Source organism: Plectropomus leopardus, chromosome 12, assembly GCF_026936395.1.
Source record: "Plectropomus leopardus strain MGB_pleo_1.0 chromosome 12, ASM2693639v1, whole genome shotgun sequence".
Lineage (NCBI taxonomy): Eukaryota > Metazoa > Chordata > Actinopteri > Perciformes > Serranidae > Plectropomus > Plectropomus leopardus.
The window spans coordinates 20,446,551-20,472,701 of NC_142187.1; the positions used below are offsets into that span (position 1 = coordinate 20,446,551).

At 40.1% G+C, this 26,151-nt stretch overlaps 1 protein-coding gene across 1 annotated transcript; it reads right to left on the reverse strand.

Annotated features, from left to right (window-relative positions):
• Positions 1–433: 433 nt before the first annotated feature.
• LOC121951869 (uncharacterized) lies at positions 434–26,068 on the reverse strand. Its single transcript, XM_042498354.2, has 48 exons — positions 25,927–26,068; positions 25,571–25,663; positions 24,051–24,093; positions 19,870–19,941; positions 19,398–19,532; positions 19,199–19,243; positions 18,477–18,593; positions 17,026–17,091; positions 16,829–16,864; positions 16,609–16,671; positions 16,454–16,489; positions 16,282–16,323; positions 16,099–16,182; positions 15,945–15,989; positions 15,800–15,868; positions 15,667–15,711; positions 15,527–15,580; positions 15,200–15,263; positions 14,533–14,637; positions 14,213–14,371; positions 14,040–14,048; positions 13,841–13,930; positions 13,257–13,408; positions 13,053–13,125; positions 12,791–12,897; positions 12,489–12,672; positions 12,315–12,380; positions 11,824–11,931; positions 11,434–11,652; positions 11,127–11,291; positions 10,792–10,959; positions 10,361–10,504; positions 9,335–9,445; positions 9,051–9,229; positions 8,361–8,424; positions 8,034–8,108; positions 7,827–7,934; positions 6,618–6,725; positions 5,966–6,037; positions 5,669–5,797; positions 5,310–5,417; positions 5,016–5,171; positions 4,827–4,934; positions 4,163–4,300; positions 3,912–4,028; positions 2,489–2,677; positions 2,097–2,380; positions 434–2,005 (listed from the first exon to the last, which is right to left on the reverse strand). The coding sequence occupies exons 2-48, from the start codon at positions 25,609–25,611 to the stop codon at positions 1,745–1,747; spliced, it is 5,013 nt and encodes a 1,670-aa protein (XP_042354288.2). The 5' UTR covers positions 25,612–25,663; positions 25,927–26,068; the 3' UTR covers positions 434–1,744.
• Positions 26,069–26,151: the final 83 nt, after the last annotated feature.

The following is a 26,151-nucleotide window of genomic DNA, read 5'->3' on the forward strand; positions in this document are numbered from 1 at the left end:
TTCTATTTCTATTCTCTTTTCTCATTTCCTTATTTCTCTTTTCTCTTCAATATTCCTTTACTATATTTCCTTTATCTCTCATTTCTTATTTATTCTTCTTGTACCTATATCCCCCTTATTGCAACACTTCTGATGCAAAATTAAATTTAGACACGGAAGTCACTCCAACATCAACACATCATAGTACTCCAGCACAAAGAATCTTTACAGTGTGACCCAGCAGCAAAAATCCCTCAGCTTCAACGAACAAACCAACATGCTAATTTGTGAGGAAATACTCACCCTATTAGTCGACGTAACATGGGAGCGAGTGCGTTGAAGCTGTCGGCAGTGCTGCAGGACACAACAGATCCTGTTCGTGACGCCAAATCTATCGTTGTTTCTTAAGTAGCAATGATGTGTAGTTGATGAAGGAACCGCCGCTGACACCGACTTGGTTGCATAAGAATTAATTTATTACAACAAAGTTCAGCATCCACCAGGCACCATGGTCTGCCTGGGAGAAGATTCGGGACCAATGTGAATCTCTCTCTTACAACTCATGCATATCTTCTTATATAGGTACAAGCATCTATACATTCATCAGTAAACATTCCTCACCTATTGTATTTTAATCACAAAAATAACCCCCAAGGGCCACAGTCCATGTCATGTAAGCCTAGTATCAATATTTTACTCATCTGACTCCGAGACGTAATCATTCCTAGACCTCTGACCTCAAGATAAGCAAACAGAGCATAATACACCTCATAACATTTTTAATTAGCTATTTGATGCTGTTGCTGAAACGGGGTTTGACAACATGATTGAGCAATCAGCGGCACTGTTCACAACTATTATATAACAATTATCAAATATTTTCATGACTAGAAATAGCACCTTGTGGAAAATAATGACAGAAAATAGATACAGTGACAGTGACATTGTCTAAAAATCTGTATTCATATTCACAAACACACTGAGAATATATGTAGAGCGGTCCTAATTTAGCCAGTTAGCCAGCTAATTTCAGGGAAAGTTCTCAAAGCAACTCCCATCAAGAAAAGGACAGATATGTTTACCTTAGTGAGGAGGTGTGGTTGACCCCGTTGCTAGATTTGACACATTCATTTACAAGATTTAATCGGGTTTCCTGTTGTGAGACTGAAAGATGTGAACACCCAGTGGAAACAAAATGAACTGCATCACAATATGAGACTGAAAGCTCTGTAATTGTTAGTGTGTGATCAGTCTGTTAATTTAGGGTTAAGAACAACCCAAGTCATCACTGCTATCCTGTTGCATATTTTTCTACATGATCTAATGTGGAACATTTCATGTACTCACTATCAGGTGTTGGAGAATATTTCTACTCTCTATTTGTCTTTATCATTTTCTCCTCTGCTAAAAAAAACCCCTCTTAATTCTCTTAAAAGCCTCCCTACTCCTAACAGTTTTTCATTTAAGACACTCTCTGAAGGGCGAACTTTTATGTTACGAGGAACTAGTGTTAACTTTAGGGTAAAATTCTTGGAAAACGTATTTAATTATAATTAATAATTATACATATATTCCTAGAATTCTGTCACTAGGAGCAACTCTTTGTACTAGAAAAAATTTCAAATATGCCCCCAAACTATCAATCACTTATAGATTCTATTTGACAATATTTTGAGGTAAAAAAAATGGCTTGGCATTTTATAGATTTGAAAAATGGAGTGTCTTAAAAATAATAAATGTTACAAATAAACTTAAAAGGGGTATTTTATTGCTCTCTGAGGCAGACATTACACTGACTGGTCTTTTCTCGCTGTTTGTTGGCTGCTTTGATGGTACCAGACCTCGGGCTGATAAACTGCTCGTTTTGACTCACAGTAGTCAGCCAAAAACTGTAGAGGTTGGCAAAGTAGTGACAGGAACCGCGCGCACCCTGACACTCTATGAAGGGCTGAGTTCGGAAATCCTTAAGGCAGCTACCAGAAGAAGTCAAAGACTGGCCACCACCTTCATCACCTGTCCCTGTGTGCTGAAGAGCAAAGTTGCAGGAGGTGGCACACATTAGGTGAGTTGACAGCATTTTTCTTTAAAACACACTTGAAGCTTTTTATGAGACTCACCAGGAGGAAAGAGTAACCCGTCCACAGACTCCTCCAGCCAGGTGGGCATGCAGGGACTGTTTGATCCTGGCTGTGAAAAGCCACTGCAGGTGCAGCTGTCTCACACACCACACAGCGGCTGATGTGGGAGCTAATTTCCTTGCCAAAGAGTGGCATCATGGGTATGGGAGCGGTGGTGGAGAGCCAATAGGATTTGTCGTTGCGAGCTGAGTAGTGACAGGCAGCTTTGTTGCAGTAGGAGAAAGGCATGGTGGAGAAGACAGGGAGGCAGGAGCCAGCTTGACCTACAGCGAGAGGAGGTAAAAGAAAGAGAAAAAAACAACAACTATAAATTGATGCATTGATGTATAAATTTGTTTTTAGTTTTAGTATCTCTTTATGCCGACCCTTACCTAGATCTTGGGTGTGAGCCTTCTCTTGTCCCTCCAAGTAGACAAGACTGTAGCCTACCCACAGCTGACTGCTGCCGGCAGGGCACCACGGCACCAGAACTGACTGGCTGTGGATAACCAGAAGGAAGCCTGACCTTGACGCCCCTCTGTAGCCTGGATTACCGGGATCACCAGGTGGACCTGTGACACCTGGAGGATGGAGGGGTTGAACAGGAAGTGAGTGAAGGACATGGAAGGATAGGAGTGACGAAGACATGAAAACAGGCATTTATTTGAGGCGCACAATCATTTAATCAGTGGCCCTGAGTGAAAAGTTTCATTCAAACGTTTCTACAAAAACTCAGTGTCTCTTTTAACCCTTTAAAGCATGGATTGACATCACTCTTCTTGTGTTGAGTTCAGATGCCTTTCACAAGTATTTAAAACTTTGGAGATTTATATACATACATACATACATACATACATATATATAAATATATATGTATATACATAAAGGCTAGGAAAACTATAACACTAAACCTAAAATCATGATAGATTTTAGGTTTTGTGTGATAGTTTTGGCTTTATTTTGGGAGTTTTCTGTTTGTGTTTTTCTTGTTTCGTGTTTCTTATGCATGTGTGATGTCTGATTAGTTTCACCTGTCTTTTATCAGTCTGGATTGTCCTTTCCTTGTTAGTCTTCCCTGCACACCTGTTCTGTTTTAGGCTTGTTTGCTCCACCCTTGTGTTCCTGGTCATGCCTTCAATATTTTTGCCAATCCCTGTGTTTCCCTCCTTTTCCCTGTGTCCACCTACCCCGGCTATGTATTGTTGTCCTGATCTGTTCCCTGTTCATATATACCTGTATGTTTCCCTTGTCAGTTTTTCTGTTATTCCTGTTGTGATTCCACCCTATTTTCCTCCCTGTGATCCACTGTGTTGTTTGCTCCTGTCTTCACGCGAGCTCTTCCCTGCCATCCTGGTTGATTTCAGTTTAGTTTTTTTATTCATCATCATTTTGTTCTGTGTTTTGCAAACCTGCTTGTTTTTTGTGGACTTTTTGGACCTTTTTGTTCCGCATTTGGGTCCTCATCCTACCTCGCCCTTGATAAAATGTCCAGAAATATATTTTTTATAGTTATCATAATTTTATATTTAAATCATGTTACAGGATTATATTTTTTTTTAACCATTTTTTAGGTTATTTCCTGTTTTTGTTTTTCTACTTCTATCCCCTTTGTGTCTGTGTTATTTTGCAGGTATTTTTTTTTTTAATTCATTCATTCATTCATTGTTCATTGCCTTTTTCTTCTATCAGTCCCGTGGAGATTCCTGTATATACAGTAACTGCTGTTTTTCATTTTGTCTGTCTAACCAAAATCCTAGTCCCCAGTTAAACGGTACAAAGATTGGGCTTGTTACATGACTGCATCTGATTATTCACCCTGAAGTCCAGTAAATCCACGCTGACCAACATCTCCTGGGTCTCCAACAGGGCCTTTACGACCAGGTGGACCTGGTCTGCCTGGGAGGCCCACACATCCTTTCGAGCCCATCTGTCCTGAAACATACACATACAAAGACAAATATACACACAAACCTAGAGAACTGGGGATTAAAACAAACAACAAAGATGGAATCAGATACAAGCCGCAATGTGTCTACACAGAATGAGAATATATTCCACTCTCTCGCCTTTACGTCCTGGAGTCCCAGGGGGACCTGCATTGCCAGGGTATCCTCTAGGTCCTGGGTCACCAGGAGGCCCAATGAGTCCATGGGGAACTATCTCTGGAGGTCCACGAAATGAATCACCAGGAGCACCTTTGGCACCTAAAATAAACATAAAATGTAATACATTCATAACCGGAAGCACTGAAGTGACATAAATCACAGCATTTTAGCAGCATTGAATAAATGAGAATTAATTCTACACTAACGAAAGCTAAACACAAAATGGAAAGAGAATTAACAACATTTTTTTTTATCTCATATAAATAATATCCTCAACAAAATAGTTTGTTCTTCAGTCAGTAAACATATTACATGAGAGTATAGCCTCTGAGTAGCCTCAGTGTACCTGAGTGGAACACTGAATGTAATAGGTAATGACTAATATGCTGCACTGCATCCACTTTTCATAAGGTGATTTGTAGCATTAATTGTAGGATTTTGTTGTTTGGTTAATTGTAGTTTGTATTTCTATATTTATGTGTATTTGTGTTAAACAGCTGATGTCCTGGGATCCAAAACAAATTACAGAATTATCACTGACAATGAAATGAAATCTAATCTAATGGTAATATACTCGATGCATGTGTGAATTATGAGAATATCTCTTAGCTGTGGTTCCTCTCACCTGCCTCACCAGGTGGGCCTGTTACTCCCTTACGGCCCCAAGGCCCAGGCACCCCAATCTGCCCTTTGGGTCCAGGAGGACCTTTAGGACCAGCAGAACCTCTCTCACCTGTCAAAGTTCAGCAACATTTAAAGATGGAATTGGATGGTAACACTGTAAATACTGAGGCAGCAGTCTTGCACTGTATACCTTTTGGTCCTGAAAAGCCTGGATTGGACTGAGACCCAGGAGGTCCTGGAAGGCCCCTATCCCCCTTACGGCCTGGTAACCCATGGAGGCCATTTAGGCCTGGGTCCCCTTTGAAGGGAACGCTGGGGCCTGGAGGGCCACACTCCCCAGCAGGACCTAAAAATCCAACTCAAAATCGCAGTTGTCAACAGATAGATAGAAATGACCACATACCAACAATGAATATCCACTAATGTTCATTCCTAAATGTGGCCACACAAAGATAGACATGAACAAAGACAAAGGCACACACACCGGGGGGTCCTTGAGGTCCCTCATACCCTACATCTCCACAGGGTCCCATCCTAGGTGTGTAGCATTCTTTTCCAGGGATACCAGGTTCACCTGGTAAACCTGGAGGACCTGAGAGAAGAAATACAGAAACATTAAATAAATTATCTACATATACTGTATACAGTACCCCAGTCATGAGTCCTAAAACCCAGAAATCTATATAATTTGTTTTTATTTTTTTTTCCCCCAGTTATCTGATAATCATCGAATGATTCTCAATCCAGGTTTCAAAGGTTTAATGGGAGAAAATGGGAGAAACCTACAGATAGATATTGTGTCATTACAGATGGATGCAGTAGATGCACTATTAGATATAATACCTGTGTTGCCGGGTGGCCCCCTCTGGCCTTTGGGCCCTGGAAAACTGATTCCTGGAGGTCCTTGCTGGCCCCTGATACCTTTGACTCCAGGAAAACCATCTGGTCCTGGGAAACCAGGGATAACTGCGCCTTAAAGCAATAACAGAGCACATTTAGGTTTTAATAGTAAAATATCATAACATATAATTTACTAACCGTTACTATTCCTTAACATCTACAATGAACACACACACAAATTCAAGACATGCCATAAAAGACAAAGAAATTATTGCAAAGTATGGTAAACCTCCCTCTTACCTCTCCCTCCTTTTTTCCCTTTTGGACCTCTAAGTCCATCCAGTCCATGGAGACCTGGTGGTCCAGGGGGTCCTGACATAAAGTCACAGTACAACAAAAGAATAATCTTGTTGTGTTAATGGCAGCCACATCATAAAACCTCTGATATGAGCCAGTACCAATAACACAGAAGACACTTAAAATGCCTGTACTCTACCTATTGTAATGTCTGGTCAAGTTACTTAATTTATGTTTTTTCACAGTTTTCATTATAAGTTTCATTTCCTGATTTATTTTGTTGCTAAACCTTCCTCTCATTTCAGATCCTTACTTCCCGCTATCATGTGATTCCTGCTTCTGTCTGCACCGCTCTAATCGGTTTCACCTGTGCCTAATAATCCCCTCATCACCTGTGTATTTAGTCTGTGTGCTCCCTGTACTAGATTGTCTTGTGTCTACCGTTCCAGTAGTCCTCCTTGTGTTTTCCTGTTATTTAGACCCCTGCGTGTGTTGTTTGGCCTCACCTTTTTGCCTCGTCCCCTTTGGATTGCTGCCTGTGTGACTGCCTGCCTGTGTACCAAACTATTTTGCAAGGAAATATTTCTGTTCGAGCTGGGAACCACTTTTGTCACTTATCCAATGATGGGAGAATCAACAGACCTTATGCACGTACCTGGAGGCCCATATGGGCCAGGTAGGCCTGGAGGTCCCAGACCACCATGATCACCTGGAGGACCTGGAACACCTGGACAACCTGATGGGCCATGAGGCCCAGGGTAGCCTGCAGAGAGACAAAGAGCTCAAACAATGTGTAGACTCAAGATTCATATTAACTGAGGGTATTAGCACAATTGTAAATTTTGTTTTAATGGCTTAAATTCTAAATTTTATTGCCATTGAATGGTAGCCTGGTAGGACCATCCTGATGATGTGAGCACAACATTCTGTTTTTCTCTGTGAGTGGGAGTACTTGCTTTGACAGACAAACTCCCTCAGCCAGTCCTGATGTTGGCACTAACCTCTATTACAAAATTTGTTGTCAGTTAGACAGTAACAGTCTAAAAAATACAATTTATTTATATTTACTATTTGTATGCAATGTGTACTTTGTCAACAATAATCCCCATGAGGTTTTTGCAATACACTGGTGTTGCAGGCATATTTTGCTGTTTCTTATTCAGCAACCAGCTGCCTCTTGAAATCCCAGCTCGCAGCGTCCTTGTCTATCCGCAGCACTGTGAACATCGATCTGCATTCTCCAGTTTTGCAGCCCCTCATACCTGGTCCTCCATTATGCAACCAGTGGCAAAACAACAGTACACATTGGACTTCGACCAGGGAACATATTCTTCATCACCGACAGAGCCAGTTTGACAATATGGGAACCACCAGTACTGTTCTGTAAGCAGCAGCCTATATGCAACATCACCGATGCTGATTGGCTGCTTACGTTTTCAACAATGGATAGGATCCGATTGTGAGCCCTGGAAAGTGCTGGGGTTGCAGGGAGTCCAGACCGACAGAGAGTAAAACAGAATGTGGAGCTCACATCATCAGGATGGTTTAAACAGTCTAGTTAAAAGACACTTTTCTGTGCATTTGTATCTTAATGTAAGTTAGGTTTATATTTTGTTCAAGAAAATTATTTTGGTTACTCCCACAATGCACCGACACTTCGTTTTTATTTTTATTTGTTTCTCTCTGTTGATGTAGCACTGTGTGACATTTCAGGTTGGGATGCAAGTTCTTCTCCTGAATCTGACCATAAGTCAGCACTTCTAGGATCAAAGGTGAACAACAGTAGTGTTCCTTCATCAATCCACTTTTTACAATACTGCTGCAGTACTTTATGTCTCTGATTCAAATCTTGACATGAAATCACCTGGTCCTCCCCGTTGACCTGGTTCCCCAACAATGCCTGGTTGTCCAGGCTCTCCTGACAATCCCGGTTGTCCTCGGTCCCCTGGATCTCCTGGACTCCCACTGGGTGCTCAAGGGAGATATTTGGGGGATATAAATTTATTTCTAGTTATACATACACTGACTGTATTGTATATAATCTTAGAAACTGACCAACTCACAAACTTACCACGGGGCCCATCCTCTCCTGGCAATCCTTTGGGTCCAGGTGGACCAGGTTGTCCATAGGATGGTCCTGGCTCACCTGGAACAGATTTGGACAGCTATTTGGTTCAGTCCAGCTGAAAAATTAGATAACAAATAAGTCTGCACACCAAGGAATTCCTATGTAGGAGGATTTTATTGTAGTGTAATGTTTTGCATCGGTCCAACTAAATGACTGATTGTATTGTTTTACTGCATTTCCATTCATTCTTACAATATATCGCATCGTTTTGATGAACCAGACAAAACTGTAAATGTGGATTCACATCCTGGTTTCTCTTTTTTGACTCACCTTTGGCTCCTGGACGTCCTGGAAACCCTGGGATACCCGGCTGTCCCCAAGGACCTTGATCTCCCTTTAACAAACAACGGCACAAAGTGTTTAACATCACTTCTGGGATATATACAGTAAATTATCTACCATAAGGCCACAGATATATGTGTTCACAGGAGGATGATAACATAAGCAGTCAAGGACTGGCCTTAAACTAAAGCCTTTGAAACCTAGAGCAACATCACTTCTATTGTGGTGCTTTCAGATACCTATATATACTATATTTAAAATTATGTAACAGAATTATCATTTTTAAGCACTTTACTTCAAGTCTTGATTGCCTTGTTTGCTTTTTTCTTTCACTTTCTTTTTTAAAATAATGTTCGGGTAATTTTATTGTGCTTTTTACTAATTTCATGGTAGTTTTAATGCCATTTCTTCCTTAATTGATCATTCCCTTCTTTTAATGTTTTTTGAAAGAAATTAGGCCAATTTGCTCAGGTTTCAAAGAGCTAATTCCTACCATAGTGCTCACAAGAGACCACAAAGTGTGCTGGGATTATCAGAAATGATTTGCTGCTGGTACAATATGTGACTCAAGTGGTACCTGTTTTTCACTGTATGTGATTATTTAGTGGACAAAAACTGAGCAGACACAAACAGCTGTCTCTAAATTTAGTAAGACAATAAGTTAGGTTCATTGTGTACCGGATCCCCTGCATGTCCAAGATAACCCCTTGGGCCAGGAAAACCTTTAACTCCAGGGTACCCAGAAGGTCCTGGTATTCCTGCCTTGCCAGGAGCACCAGGGCTGCCTTTAAACCCTGGTAACCCAGGTGGTCCATCAGGTCCTGAATCACCTGGCCCTCCACTTGGGCCCTTCAAGCCTGTAAATGACAGAAGAAAATAGTGATATCATCATATACTGTGTATTAAACTCTATGGTTGGTGTTGTTGTGAAATCATCTTGTTTAAGTGACAGTTCTTATTGCCTGCAGGTCCTGGTGGTCCTTGTTGCCCCTTTCTTCCAGAAATTCCTGACGGGCCTTTAGTTAGATTCACGATCCCTGATGGTCCTGGAAATCCTGGTGGACCGCGTACACCTGGATGGACCACAGAGATGATATTAAATGCTTGCCAGTGTGTTTCATAAAGTACACTGAAAGTACAAATGAATAACCTTGATAGATCATGTTGGCTAATCTTTGTGCCTTCCTCCTGTCCTCAGCACGGTAGCTGTGTACAGCTGTTTTCCGAACTATTGTGTTCGACACTGCCGGGGCCAAGTGCACTGCAACTTCTAAGCTAACTTGTGCTATTTTTCTAGGTTAGATGTTTTGAATGGTGGCATCAAGCCATAATTTAAGACATTAATATTAACTAAATAGACATTTTCTGTATCGCAACAAATCCTTCCAAAACTCCTTTCATTGTAATAGGCCAATGCAAAATGTGCTGCATGTATTTTGCTATGATAGCCATACATTTAAATCCGAATGATTATTACAGACACATGCCCTGGGACAACCTTGATATTTTCAAATTGATAATTTTCTGCTTGTTTACCATCAAAAAAGAACATTAGGGCATGGCCATAGCCAGATTATGAGATAATGGGTCCCTGGGCACATATATACAAAGGGCCCCATCGCCTTTTACTACATAGGAGGAAGACAGGTGAAGCGAGTGAGGTGATTTAGCCTTTTTTTGTTGTTTTGTGTTCTTTTGAAGCATCTTTTGGGTTTGTGTCTCTTTGTGGTCATTTCATGTCTCCTGGTGCTTTATTTAGTGTCTTTATTGTAATTTCATCTCTCTTTGTTCTCATTTTGAGTCTCCTCCGGTCAGTATGTGTTTATTTGACATTTGACATTTTTTTAAGTGAAGGCCAGTGGGCCCTCTGACACTTAAGGCCTTTGGGTCTTTGTCCAGTAAGCCCATTTAGTAATCCATCCATGGCCATGGCACCTGGCAAGACTGAGTATAGCTATTTCACACATTGTATGTATACAGAAACTTACCTTTATTACCAAGCTGTCCGGAGTATCCGGCGTCGCCTGGCCGACCATTAAAGCCTCTTTCTCCTTGTTGACCTCTGGATCCCGGAGGTCCAGGAGGACCTGGTAGACCTTTGGCCCCAGCCCTGCCTGTGTAACCCCTTTCACCTAGATGAATCAAAAGGAGAGTCTTATTTCAAACAGGACAGATTAGTTTACAGATATAAAGCATGTTGATAACATGTGAACTAGACTGCAATGTTTTTTGTGGGGATTTAGGGGACTATTCATTAAAGTAGCTGACTGGCAACTAGCTACTAGTGTCCCAATGACAGACATGATGCAGTTTTAAGCATGATAGACTGGACAGTACACACAAGGTCTGAGGCACCTTTAAGATTTAAATAATTAGGTAAAAAGAAATGCTTTCTTATCAAGACAGGCCAGTGGTTCACCTTTCTGTCCTGGCCTGCCGTCTATCCCAGGATCTCCCAAGGGGCCAGTGGTGCCTCTTGGTCCAGCTGGGCCAGGCAAACCAGGCGGGCCAGGGAAACCTTTTGGACCCATCCGTCCATTACCAGGTGGACCTATATCTCCCTTTGAACCCTTCCGACCAAGGTAACCTATGCAACATTACAAATTATCTTTGTGAGAAGTATGTTAAATGGTTGCTTCACAACAAAATATTCATACTCTGGGATTAATCTTGACATATTTTTAGGGACATTCATATGGACATCCAGAGTGACATCAACACATCCATAATTTTTGCTTGCTGCTGCATGGTGACCTGGTGCTCCCCTCCGTCCAGGGTTTCCTGGAAGTCCTGGAGGGCCTGGAGGTCCAGTCAGATCACACAGAGTGCATGGTGGACCTGGGGGACCAGTGGCTCCAGGGTCACCATTGTCTCCAGGGTCGCCTTTCCAACCAGGTCGTCCACGTTGGCCTTGTGCACCTGTAATTCCGATGTACAGATGGCCAATCAATTCCAATTATAGAAGAAAGTACACTGTAAATTCAGGAAATCTGGGACATTAACAGAATCATTAGTTGTTGAGTGGTTTGTTTGTGCTCACCTAAATAGAAATTAAACGTACCTGGAATCCCTGGTTTTCCAGGAGTGCCACGGGGTCCTTTTGTCCCTAGAGCCCCGGAGTGGCCAGGGAGGCCAGTAGGGCCTCGACTGACAGAGAGGACATCTCCTGGGTCACCCTTCCTGCCTGGTGATCCTGGCAACCCAGGTGAGCCTGGAGGGCCTTTCAGGCTAACTCCACTTGGACCAGGGTCACCTGGATCCCCATTTAAACCCGGAGGTCCTTTAACAAATAACAGAGACCCACAATTCCAATGTTCCGATGCTCCAACCTCACTGTATAATTTGTGGATGCTTTGTAATCCACAAGCTTGAACTTGGGTCCTCAAATGGACAGTCTTTTCTCAAAATGTATGTATAATTTTAATTTGGTAACATTTTAGAGAGTTGTTACCTTGAGGTCCAATCCCTCCAGTTTTACTGTCATCTCCTTTCATGCCTTTAGGGCCTGGATATCCCAGACTTCCAGGACGACCAATTCCTCCTGGCACACCTGGAATCCCTACAAGGGGCAAAAGTGACTAGCAATGTTTCTACAGTGTTTTGAAGGTAAGAAACAATGTTTTTTTCATAACACATGGCTTTTGAACAACTTTTCTTAGAACTTTAGAAAAGGCAGATTAGTGTTTTTTGCCTAAACATACCCACACCTTCACTGAATTGTTCTTTGAAAAACATTAATTTTTAACATATGTGTTGCACATTACTGTTCAAATGTAACATATCTGTAGTTTGCAGAAACATTCAATGTAAACATTTTTTTCTGGCAATTGGGATGCCAATACAAACTTAGGCAATCACTTTTGACTAACCAATGTAATTTTTACAGTGCCTGGATGCAGTGATGTTTATTATAAGATATTATGTGTCACCTGGAAGACTTACCTGGTGAACCTGGTTCACCCTTAGGACCAGGGGATCCAATCTCGACCTCTTGACAGCATGAGTCACCTGGTGACACAAAACAACATATTTTTTGAGCTCATGAGACCCGACTAAATGTGGGATAGGGTGTATTTAAAGTAACTGAGAATCTCTGAATTGGGTCCAGTCTCAGACCTTGGGGGCCTTGTCGTCCAGGAATTCCTGGAGAGCCAGGATATCCAGGATCACCTTTAGGTCCAGGTAGCCCCTTAGCACCTGGAAAACCAGGACCAGGGGGGCCCACAAGTCCTGGAAACCCTTTGGGTCCAGCAGTACCAGGGACACCTTTTGGACCACGTAATCCTGCAAATCCAGCCCCCTACAAACATGTTACCTGTTACCATAACTGCAGAACCAAAACAGAGTGTAACAAAGGGGAGCAATGTTTCCGTTCCATATCTTCCATTCACAGTACAAAATGGGAAATGTGCACTAACCGGTGTTCCACGGTCTCCTGCAGGGCCAGGGGAACCATCCAGTCCTGGCCTCCCTGTGTCTCCAGGAGGACCAGGATATCCAGGTACCCCTTGGTTACCCTTAGCACCTTTCAATGACAAAAAGAAATAGGAAATAAATGTTCAATAAACCGTGTTATGTCATGTATAAAACAGAGATCATCAAAAGAGAGCATTAAAATTACCGTCACAATTTGCTTATATAATTATAATGTGTGTAGTACAGGTTTGATTCGGTGCTCACCTTTAAGACCTGCCACAAAAACATCACCTTTTTGACCTTTTTGTCCTTTTACACCAGGAGGTCCTTGAAAGCCCTGCAAGAAAAACACAAAATCAAAGTCAAATACAAAACTATGTTTCAGTGGCTATTACAAAAAAACAAACAAACAGATTTTTATGCATCTTTTTGAATATAGTATTCGATTATTAGTTCTGCTGTCCTCACTTGTTGTCCTCTTAGACCCTCATCTCCCTTCAGCCCTGGGTGTCCTTTAAGTCCTTTAGTTCCAGGTAATCCTTGAGGTCCTGGATAACCAGGGGGACCAGGGGGGCCTTCTTTTCCCCCACCAGACCCACAGTTACATTCCCCTGGACACCCTTTAGGAGACACAAATGACGAAATAAGGCCTGGGTACTGGTATGCTATACCTCTAAGATGTCGAACAGATTAAAACTAAAACTATACCTGCATTCAATCCATTATACCCAGATCTAGAATTTTTTTCTTTTAATTTAATTTTTTTATGTGATTGGATTTGGTGTTATTGGCTCCTCTATTCTGATCTGTGTGACATTAAATTTGGTAAAGATTTTATATGTTTCAATACTATTGATTTGATTAATAAATGTAATGCCTTTAAAGCCTTTTTAAAGAGCTGTGGGAACCCTGCTATTGACACTGGTATCATAATTTTCTGGCGCTAACAAAAAAGTATGAATGTGGTGCAGTGGTTTTATAAACTATACCACTATACTATAAAATAATATTAGATAACTAATAACCAATGCATATAAACAATCACTGATCACCTTTAATTCCTCTGAGACCTTTGTTTCCAGGAAATCCTTTAGGTCCTACGTCTCCAGGGTCCCCAGAATTACCAGGCTCACAGTAGTAATCTGTGGATAAACCAGTCATAAATATTGACCAACATAAGTTATATACTTCAGAAAGTTCTTCGTATGTATGACTTAGTGGACTTCTTTCATCAGGTAAAGGAGAGCTCACCTCCACATCCTGATCCGATCACATCAAGTATGTCACATACACAGATACACAAACACACACAAGCCAAAAAGTAAGTAAACATTCAAATAACACAAAAAATATGATTAGCTCACAATTATTCAAAAAATGAAATTACATTTGTGAAATTATTTATGAAGGAAGTGCTAACATACCTGGACGACCTGGGGGGCCTGTGACACCTTTAGGTCCGAGGAGTCCTTTGCGTCCCTTTGGTCCTGGAAGGAGATTTTCGGTGTTGATGTAGCTTCCTGGCTCTCCCTTGTATCCCTTGGGACCGGGTAACCCGTGGGGACCAGGCAGACCCAGCTCTTCTAGAAAGGCATAGAGTATAATATGAAACTTTGAGAAAGGCAGGCTCAAGACTGACAGACTGACTGACTTTTTCAAACTGATCAGAGTGAGTCATAAACCCAGTGATATAAAATACTTAAAATCAGGAGTGACATGACAGTGACCAAAGACAAACTATGACCTGGTATTGTTAACCCTGGTGGGCCAGGAGGTCCTTGCATGCCCATGTACCCAGGGTCACCTGGCGGTCCAGCCAATCCAGGATACCCACGGTCACCTTTAACACCTGAAACGTACAGAGCCATGAAGGAGTCAGCTTGATTATTCTCCTAAAGTAATTAAGGTCAGGATTGTTTGAGGATTTTAGCCATCAATGTAATTTCAAGTGATATTCTACAAAAAACAGTGTACGCAGCCATATTTTGGTGACATGCAGGTAAATTGTAGAGAAGTGGATTATGCTGCAGGAGTGGCTTGAGGTATATATATATATATTTTTTTAAAGATCTGATTTGACATAATACAAGGTGCCCACAGCTTGAAATAAGCTTTTAAAAAATCACAACCACCTTTAAATCATCCAGTGGGTGGGTGTTTGATACCCTAAACACAGTTTCTGGGTGGAGTATCCTTTAATCACCCTGATGGACTGTAAAGCTATTTCCACTGGAGTGCATGTCAAAAATCTAAGACTCAGATTGTCAAGTATTGGCTTTTTATTGAGGATATGGTTTTGTTTTCATATTTCAACAACAAAAACATGAATAAGATAAATAATAGATAGTGGTACCAGTGGGCAAACATAGCTCAGCCAGTGAGAAGAGTGTAGCTGCTACAGTTGGTCTCACCTCTGGCATCACTTCCATTGAGAAAGTGCTGGGGACCAGGGAGACCTGGATCTCCGGGATAACCCTGTTGAATGCAAAGGCAAAGACAGAAACCATAGTCATAAATGGAAACACAAGGACGAACACTAATTCACACAATATTTCTGAAAATTAGAAAAGGGATAAAAAGATCAATGGTCTTGTCTGGTAAATGGGATAGTCCCACTGAGCAACCACCAGAGGGCAGCATAGTTTTTCTTCACTTTGTACCCATGTTTGAAAAAGACCTCAGACTGAGATAGAAACACAAACTTTCCAATTTTGTTCTGAAGTTTATGTAAAGCTTACCTTTGGTCCGTTTCTTCCAGTGAGACCTGGAAATCCTTTCTCTCCACGGGAACCCTGAAATTATACGAATGTATTTAACCTAAAAAATGCCTTTGTATAGTAACATAAGAGAAAGCTTAGGCCTCATGTTACAGGTGTACCTCCCATCCTGGCAATCCATCTCTACCAGGAGATCCTGGAGGACCCTAGAGATGGAATAATCTAATGAACATTTTGTGTGTGTATGCATGCGTTTGTCTAAATGTATGTTGCAGTCTGATATATGTCACCTACCCTAGGTCCAGGAAAACCAGAGATTCCTTTTATTCCTTTAACTCCTTGAATGTAGTCTCCTCTACCACCCTGACAAGGAAGAAAATGAAAGTAAATACATTTCTCATTCGCATACCTGCATGCTAACATACTGGATGAAACTCACGCTTATGCCCTTTGGTCCACATGGTCCAGGTGGACCTCGATCTCCCTGAAAAGCAGGAAAGAAAATAAAAAGTAAATAAATATTTGTCTTTAAACAGGTCTATACAATAGATAGAAATCTGCATTATTGTGTAAATACAAAATGAGAACTTTACCTTGTAACCTTTGGGTGACAAAATGTCAGGAGGAAATTCTATGACTTCTTCGGGTCCTTGTAGGCCAGGTGGGCCTTGGTCACCCTGGAATATGGATTTAAATAGTTGAAGATATTTGTTGAAAAACACACACACAAACAAAACTTCAGTGCATATCTGTCAAAGCCCAAAATGGTTTCTTACATCGTCACCTTTGGCGCCTTCCAGTGATCCTCTGGGGTCGCCCTGCAGAGCAAGCAAGAGTTTAGTAACGTTTTATGTCTGTTCGAATGTGTGTCTCTGTGTGTGTCTGAATGCACACAAAGATTTTATTTTACAGCATGCACTGGCAAAGACTGTTAAATAGGTGACTCACTGGTGGTCCTCTCACACCTTTAGGTCCTTCAGAGCCCTAAATTGAGTCACACACAAACATTTTGACATAAATGCAGCACATTTGTCCATGTAATATATTATTCAGCATACCGTGAATGTACAGTAATCTCATGGTCTTAATAACACATTTTTCACCTCAGATCCAATAGGGCCACGAGGGCCAGTGTTGCCCCAGGGCCCAATGTCTCCTTTTCTTCCCTGAATTAAAAAATAAATAAATAAAAATACACAAGGTTAGAAACATTTAACCCCATGCACAGTGTAAGACATAAAACATTTAATATATGCTCCATCTATTAGCTGAATATTATTAAGGATTATTGCTTCACTGTTAAATAAAGAAAAGAGAACATACAGGTTGACCACATGGTCCATCTGTACCCCGCTCTCCCTGCAAGACAAAACAAAACAAAAATCAGAATTTAAGATGGTAATATTTACAGACATTGTAAATTGCAAATAATTATAAAACTGCTTTAATGGAAATGAGTTCTGACACTGCTAGAGTCCAGTCCAGCATTATCTGAGTGTGTCCAGACTCGGGGAACTTACTGGAAGCCCTGGAAGGGCAGCACCATACAAAGGTTCTCCTTTAATTCCTTTAGGTCCTGCTAATCCCTGATAAGAAGACACAGCAAATTTTTGCATTGGACACATTTTAGAACATAGCTAGCAGAATTAAAAGAGCAGATAAAGTATTCCATAATTATAAATCATTTTTTACAAAACACTGGGACAATGGAAAGTTAATACTGGGCAATGTGGCAAAACAACCTTCAATTAGGTTGACTAAGGGTATTGTGACTGTTCAGTACAGATGTTTATTTAATTGATTATTCCCACAGCATATTGCATCTGCTGGATAAGGCAACTCTGTTTTTTTAGAGGGAGATCACTATGTTTAACATTTTAAGTTAACTGATAGGAGGCAGGACACAAACTCAGGCCTCAGGGCTACATGTCCAACCACCATCTAGACCTCCACAGCCTTTAGTAACTTGGTGCTAAATGAGGGTGTTTTTACTTCTGTAGTTCGGTTCATCTGGGGAGGAAAACAACAACAACGAAAACATTCATTATTGTATTTTTGTGTGGTCCAGTTGCTGTTCACACCGGCATGATACAAATAAACCACGAGGAGAAGACAAGCTATAGGAAATTATACAGACTGACTGGTAGCTCGAATTGTACAGTTGTTGTGATTGCCATCCTGCATCATCAGGAAGCATATGGGGAAATCAAATCCTGGTGACTAAGATAAGTTTAAACAGCACTTAAAACTTAAAACCTCTGATGTGTAAATTTATGTTCTTTGGTGTCACGAAGAGCTCATTGAGAGATAACCGATTATAAGCATTGTCAGCATTATTAGACTGAAAATCGAATGCATATTTTGAATAATGACTAAAGACAGGATGAGGAGGAGGTGACTGGTGTGTTATTACTATTGGTGGATATCTGTCACACACTTTTAAACAGACTTAATGAACTGACAAAGGACACAAAGTTGGATACAAGCAGAGCAGTTTTAATAGCTTTTGGCCCATTAATCAGGCCGTCTTGGCTTTAGTTATTCAGCTGATTAGGAGTTATCTTTCATATACATCTTAATGGGTTTTTCTTTCAATCTGTTCTACTCACATAATACATGGTAAGTACAGCTTGAAATAAGCTCAACTGATGTTTTCCCTACCAGCCAAAATAAACTGTACGAATTGGGCAAACTGATGTGAATTTGTTTTAACCAAACAGGTTAGGTGTGAAAGCACCATGATTTCCACTGTGCCACTACATCTGAATACTGGAATAGGATGTAAATGATGTGCTGCAGAAATGCAGAAAAATAACCCTGCAGATTTTTCACATTTTAGACTTTTGACTACAAATCCAATGTACTTTGCCTTGCTGCATAACTCTGTAAAAACCCATACATTTTGTTGAAAGGCTTGAGGTCTCAATACTGACTGAATAACGGCTAACAGAAACAAAGCAGTTCCACTCACCGGTGGCCCATGGAGGCCATCCAAACCAGGGATACCAAAAACTCCTGGTCGACCCCTTGTCCCATTACAGCCATCCACTCCTGGTGCACCCGGCTCACCACCTGCCCCAGGGTGTCCCTAAACAACAGTGTAGATTTACAGAGGTAATTTATAACTGCAGAGCATTAGAGGCCACAATTATGACCTCTCTTACTCTAGTTGAGAATCTTTGAGAAAACATGTCTCACAGCATTCATTGCTTAAGCCCTATATTTTATCTTCAATAATTCATAATTATAAAGTGGTTAAGATGAACAACTTGAGTTTTTATTAAACATAAATATTTAAGTAAAAAAAGAAGCAGCTGTGTTAGATGACAACCACACTAACACCTACAGTGTGCCAGATGTGACCACTAGAGGGCAGAGTTGACACAAGCTTCAAATCCTGCACCATTTACTGTGTATAAGGTACCATACAAGTATGAACTAGGCACTTACACAGTTGGGGCTACTGCATGACATATTGACATTTGAAAAAGTACCTGATAATATTATCAAGGATATATTCTAAATGCCTTATGGGAGAAAATAAGCGGGAAGTATGTCAGCTATTGGCTGGACTGTTCGGAAAGTTGTTGCTGTCACCTGAGAGGGTTGCTCACCTCTGTGGGATTGTTAATGTCAGTGTGAGCAGTACGTGTCCTCTGTAGATTAAATTTACAACAACAGCGGTTTACTTACTGGTGAGCCATCATTACCAGGAAAACCAGGAGGTCCAGTCCGGCCCTGGAATGTAAAAGATATGGGCATCATTAATTCATTACAGGGTTTTTCTATGCAATAGATAATTACATATATTGGCATTTTGTTCAATATTTGCTTTGCTTTCTCTTTTATTTTAAACACAACACACATATACAACATGCACATGCACACTAACGTGGTCTCCTTTGGGCCCGTCTGGGCCAGGTGATCCCTCTGCTCCCCGCCTGCCTTTCTCTCCAAGTAAACCTTCACGTCCCCGTGGTCCCACCGGTCCCCGCGGGCCTTGCTGGCCTGGTTTCCCTGGAGCTCCCTACAAAGAGAAAAGCCAAGTATATAAAACTTTTAACTGTTGTTGTGAGTGACACTTGCAGGATTACCTTTTTTCCCTTTAGGACCAGTAAGTTATCTGATGATTTTATTCACTTTTTTTTCTCCTAAATGTAAGTCTCTGATACAATATTTGTCGAAACATGAAATCTAATTATTTTCAGCTTCTGATTTTCATTTTTTTCTGCTGCTAGGCATTTATAATTGAGACAGGGAAGATAAAATACCACAACCACAATTCAAAATATCAATCTTACTATTGGAAGATTAATTAAGAATAACTTGCGAATAATAACAAAATGAGAAGATAAAATCCATACCCGTGCACCTTTGGCAGGAAGACAGGGGCATACAGAGCAGTCTCGGCCCTCACATGGGCTGTCAATCTCCCCCTGAAACCACAGAGACAAACCATGAGAATTAGAATAAAGTCAGATTAACAGCGGGATGGAGACTGGTCAAGGCTGTGTGTGTATCTGAGCAGGCCAGAAGACAGTAAGAGATCAGAGGTTGTGGTTTGGACACATCTGGCATTCCTGAATATTTTATGAGAATTAGCCTTGAGAATAAACACATTTCTCAGTGGAGACTGAACAGTCTTGATTAGAAAGTGTTAAACAAATCAATGTTCTCACATAAACTTGGTAAATAATGAGAGCTCTGACCTTGATGAGGAAGAAAGCTCTCAGCGTTTCCCCACTCATATAAAGCACTGACATCTTGCTGAAAAGTCCACACCTCCAGATGCCAAGTATTCCCGCCAAGGTGTATGTGTCTGTGTGTGTGTGTGTGTGTGTGTGTGTGTGTGTGTGCGTGCGCGTGTACATGTGTATGGGGAATTTTACTGCGCCTGTGTTCCAAACATTTAGTTATTTTTTCTCCATCTTAGTAAATGTTTAGATGAGTTAATGCTGGTGAAATTGAGGTCTATCGCACATCTGCTGTTCAAACTTTCTCAAGGGTGTCCCCTGCATCAGTCACAGTTACATACAACCCTTGGCTTTGGTTTGGACAGGCCTGTGGGATCCAGTGCATTAGCCAAATTGGGAAAACATAGTGACAAGGATAAAACACTGGCAGATGTCAACTCCATGTCATACTGTAACAGTTAAACGACAGTTAGCGTTAATCTTGAGTTGCATCCAGTCAAGCTTTAGCAGAATTTGCCATTTAAAAGCTAAGGAAATTTCAACATATTAACAAAAGTGAAAGCATTTTCATAACTTGCCATCAGATATTTGCAATTATTAAATTTTTAATGATAATATGAAGATATAACTTCCATGAGATAAACTAACATTACCATAGTAATGTTAGTTTTTTCTTTTTTAATTATCATTTTATTTAATGATCATACTTTTAGATAATGTGTTGTATTTACAGTTGCACTGTTTATGTATTCGTGTCATGTTGCTGTGTGTCTGGTCCATACAAAGTGATTTTCCCTTTGGGGACAATAAATTAATCTGAATCTGAATCTGAACAATGTATACTACCCTTCCCTTATCTCAAAAGACACTTGTGATAGATTTTAAGTTATTTGTTTGAATGTATTTTAAGTTGTTATATTTATATATATTTACATATATTATTATAATAATGATTATTGTTATTGCTATTATTTTTTGTTGTTTTTGTTTTATTACCTTTCCCCTCTTTGTTGTTTAATGTTACATTTCCATTAAAAAAACAGCAGAAAAGCACTTCCTTTGTAATCATTTTTCAATCTTGAATTTAAATTACATTTGTTTTCTATAATATTGTTTGTTATGGCATTCGTGTAGTGTATTCCTGTACTTAATGGATGTGAAAGTTGTTTCAAGTGTTTTGCACATTTTCAGTACAAATCACTGAAATATTGAAAAAAAACAAACAAACAAACAAACAAAAAACCGCAACTTCCTTTTAACCCCGGAGGGGGCGGAGTTAAACGAGCGGTTACGTCAGCGCAGTCAGCGCCGTAAATTCAAGGCTGTGCCTCTTGTCAAAGTTTGTCATGTTTTGGGATTGCAATTTTGACAAACGTGTTTATCTGCAGAAACTAATGTTTAACGTTATATCCTTCCTTCCCGTGCGGCTCACAGGTAAGAGCTGTTTTGTTGTATAACGTTACAGTGGCGTTTTTAGGGGCAAAGTCTAACGTCAACATTACTTTTTCACATAACATTAATGGCTAGTGCGCATTTCCCACGAAGTTTTAACGCACATCGTACGCCTCATGTCACCCATCATCATCCTGAAGCTGCTGTTTTTCGGCTCAATTCCCCGTTTGTGTGCGCTGTTTATTCGGGTAATGTTGTTAGCTGATGTTGCTGTATGTTTTCGCTGCCAAAAGAGCCAGGTTTTACCCCTGCTTTCATGTTTGATAATCCTTTCAGAAAGATGACTGAGATACTGACAGCCTTAGCATGACCGGGTACCACGTGAATTTCTCACACAGGAGCAAAGTAGTGACTTCTCTGACAAACTAAAGGTCGCAGTTAGCCATCTTTTACTGGAGAACCACTTCACCTTAAAGGTTTACTGTGTAAGACTATATTGGCATACTCATATTAACAATTATGTTTTCATAAGTGTATAATCCCTTAAAAATAACTATTGTTGCTTTTTTGTTAACCCAGAATGAGACATTTATTTATACCCACACGGCAGTTCCTCCTATGTGGAATCCACCATATTGTTTCTACAGAAGTCTAGAGTTGCTCATGTTTGTATCTACGGCTGTGCGATATGATGATATATATATTGTCCGATGATGAAAAAAACGTCTATTGTTACATATTGCTATATCGTACTTTTTGTTTTTTTGTGATAATGCTTTGCATCTGTCCATGTGGTGTCTACATAATGCATGGCACCAAAAAAACAAACACGTGTGGAGGAGCTGGGGAGCGACACTGACACCAACTGGCCTACATAAAACGAGGAGGAGCTTGTACCCAAAAGAAGGGCTACTACTGTCGTTTGGACATGGTTTGGATATGCAAAGTCAAACACAGAAGTAGGGGTGGGTGAATATATGAACATACTCGATGCATCACAGCTTGTTCCAATTGCAATGTCTAAAATGATTTTACTGCGAACATCGAGTTTAAACTGTCTCGTTCTTTTAGCAACTGGTGTCAGACGCACTTTGGCGTTTCCTTTTTCAGACTCATCTTTTGTATTTTAGTAGTTTACAGTAGTTTAGAGGAGATTTCAAAATATCAAGATATATATTGTGTATCACGATATAGCCTAAAAATATTGTGATATTATTTTAAAGCCATATCACTCAGCCCTATTTGTATCCAGATAATTATTGTTGTATCCAGCTAACAGTGTTTTGCACCTAGATTTACTACAGCATAGCCTAACCAATACTGGATGTTCAATGCCAATACTAATATTAATTAAGCTGTATGTCAGTGAATCATTTTTATTTTTGTTTGTTTTTACAAAATGCATCATAAATTAAATCTCCTCAGTGGGAAAGTTTGCATTTAAATCAGCAATTGCTCTCAGTTGACAAACTAACAGCTTGTTGCAGAAACAGCTGTAGCAGTAGCACACTATCTTTGTGTACAGTAAAAACAAGCATTCCTTTACACTGTGCATGAAAATCTAAATTACTTGGCGACCACTTTTATAAACACCTTGGGAGCAACACATACAGTCTTAAGGTCAAGATTTTTTTTTTCCAGTAAACATTTCACCAATAGCTACTAGAATGTAAGAACCAAGGTGTGCACAAAACAGGAGCACACTGACATGAAAGCTATGTCCACGAAGGGACATGAAGTGCATTGAGACAGTCATTTTTAGGACAATCTTGGCGCTGCACTGATGGTTGGTTGTTTGTGACAGGCCTAAACTGCGTTCCTGGCTACTGTAGCAGCAGCAGCAGCAGTGTTTATAAAAGTGAAGTTGTAATTAAACTTAACATGATAGATTTCAGTGCAGTGCAGTCCAATACAACATCTGTATAATGTAGTCTCAACAAAAATGGATGGTTCTTAAACATTAATGTTCATGTCAGGGCTATTTTACAGCGTAGCAAGTGCATGTGTTTCAACCAGTGTACATTAAAAGCACCTTTAATCTGTTGAGGCGCAAGTCCACTAAATAATTTAAACATAGAACGGAAATCTGTTCTAGTGAAAGGTCGGCTATGTGTTCTCCTCGTCATAGTCTTCTTGATCAGTGCGTATGTTGCTGCATTTTGAATCGTCTGCAGTTTATTTACGGCAACTTCTGAAAAAACAAAGCATTATTGCTTACGATAACAGTAAATTTTTGCTGTGTCTTGCAATGTATTGGATGTCCGAGGTTGGGAGAAATGCACATGGGTAATGGTTATTCTCTACTATATAGTCATACAGCATAGTATGTTTATACACGTTTATGATCATATTAATAGTGTATTCTTGAAATTAAACTCAGTTGAAGTTTTACATGGTAGTGATATGTTGTAATCTAGGCTAAATGTAAATGTAATGAAGACTTAAAAAGAAAGGCTTACTGCATTGAGCTGCTGCACACAGACGACCAGGACAAAGATCCACCTGTGAATGTAACGGTGGTAACAGATTAACTGTAGTCTCATTTAGCCCCAGCAGCTGGATGCCCTTTACACAACCACAAATGACAAAAAGAGGCACATTTTGTGAGCAGTGAAAGAAAAAATGCTTTTCTGGTTACCTTATAACTCTGGTTTACTGCCAAATTAGTAAACCTCACAGAATTCAAGCAAATATTTTGTTCATAATAAAAAAAAAAATTAAAAAAATGGCATTTTGCGTTTTTTCTAACTACATATATGCAAGATTTGTATGCTATATATCAGATATGTTGAAACGCTACGTTACTTTAAATTTTGGATAGTGCTCTGGTTAACATATGGTTAGGTTTAGGCAAAAAATCCACTTGGTTATGGTTTAAAAAAGGTCATGTTTTAGCTTAAAATGCTCGGTTTTGTTGCAACAATCACCATCTCAAATGGTGACGATGTCTCACTAAAAAAACACGCAGTTTTTGAACCACGGTTACTGCCAAAAATGTTGCAGATGTTTTACTAAAAACATGCAGCTATTGTTTCACTATCCTCACCAGGAGTGGTGTCAATGTCTTGCTTAAAAACACTCAGTTTGTGGCACAGTTGCCGCTGGAGATGCTGTAGTGTGTCGTCAAAAAACTGTTTTTGTTGTAGGTTGGCCTGCAGTTTGGCAACTGTCTTGCCTAAGTCTCATGCCATCTACCATCCCCTCCACTGCCCAATGACAAAGTCAGCTCATATACATGTAATTAGCACTGTGCCACTTATGAAACATTGATATGATGCATATGAAAGGCCCAAATGTGATATGTACATGGTTTGCAGAAACATTCAAAGCCAATGTTTTCTGTTATGTGTTGCTCCTGTATGCAGGAAAACTAAACTCCAAGAGAATGTTCTCAACCCAAACTCTCATCAGTCTGCAGGTGACACCATCTCAGGCCGGTGGAGGTCAGTTTTTTACAGAGTCTACATACTGGACTGCAAGTATACAGATTTGTTAAGGATCTGAACAAACAAGCAAGAAATGTGTTTATATTCAGGTAAATTGGTTTACATAGTAGGGAATGTGAACTCCTCCAGATTTAGTGAGGCATTGCTGTCTTACGTTTACTGTGTCAGGGCTTGGTGACATCTTTCTTTTTTGCAGGTGAAGGTATTTTTGAAAGAGAAATCTTAGATGTTGACAGAAAATATTAGAATAAGTTGTGATAGAAGCACACTATATTTCTTTATCAGAATGTATATTTTTCTGATAAAATGTTCCCTATTGTTATTTAACACAACATCAAATTTTAAACAATGGAAGATACGTTGATCAACGCTTTCTGATTTGGGAATATGCATTACAACTCAGTCACAAAAAGTAATCATCAGATGTCATCATCAGATATAGTTGCTGCAAAATATAACACAATGTTTACATTCATATCATATTGATGTTATTACTAATATTTTATTGTTAATGTTGTTGCAGTGGGACTCACTTGATGGAGCTTAGAGTCACAACAGAAACTGGGGATCCCATCTTTGTCTCATCAGTCTGCTTAACAGGTGAGTGTTGGCCTCAGTGCTGCCCCCTGTGGTGGATGATGGAAGCATAAAACACCAAAGACACCTGTGAGCCATTAGTTAGCTGATATCATTTGATAGTAATAAATAACCTCCTTTGGGGTAAAATATGGTACATGCAAGTAAGAATTTAACACTTTTTAACATGCTAACCATAAAGAAATCATTGGTGCTGTCCTCCCACTCAGGTAATATCCTTAGGCATAAAAATTTCCAGCCCATGAAGTCTATAGGTAGCAGTCTGTCATGCACATAAACTTTCACAACTCACCCAAATTTGCACCGCTCAAATGAATCTTCATGAACTCTTCAGTGCATCCTAAGCGGGATAATCTTCGACAAGATTCAAACTAATCTCCTGCCTCCGTATCAGTAAAAACCAAACAGAGTAGCAGCCACTATTTGTAAGTATCGGGGATGAGACGGGGAGAAAGATGATGATTGGGTTTGACCGCATCAGTAAGCTCAGACCGCCTCCCTCCTCAGGATAAACAAC

Excerpts from the sequence above, each read along its gene's own strand:
- LOC121951869 (XM_042498354.2), bottom strand. The coding sequence starts at position 25,611 with ATGGGATCCCCAGTTTCTGTTGTGACTCTAAGCTCCATCAA. Across the intron at positions 12,673-12,790 it reads CAGGAGACCGTGGAACACCG|GGGGCTGGATTTGCAGGATT; the intron begins GTTAGTGCACAT and ends ACATGTTTGTAG. Across the intron at positions 12,381-12,488 it reads TGGACGACAAGGCCCCCAAG|GTGACTCATGCTGTCAAGAG; the intron begins GTCTGAGACTGG and ends TTGTGTCACCAG.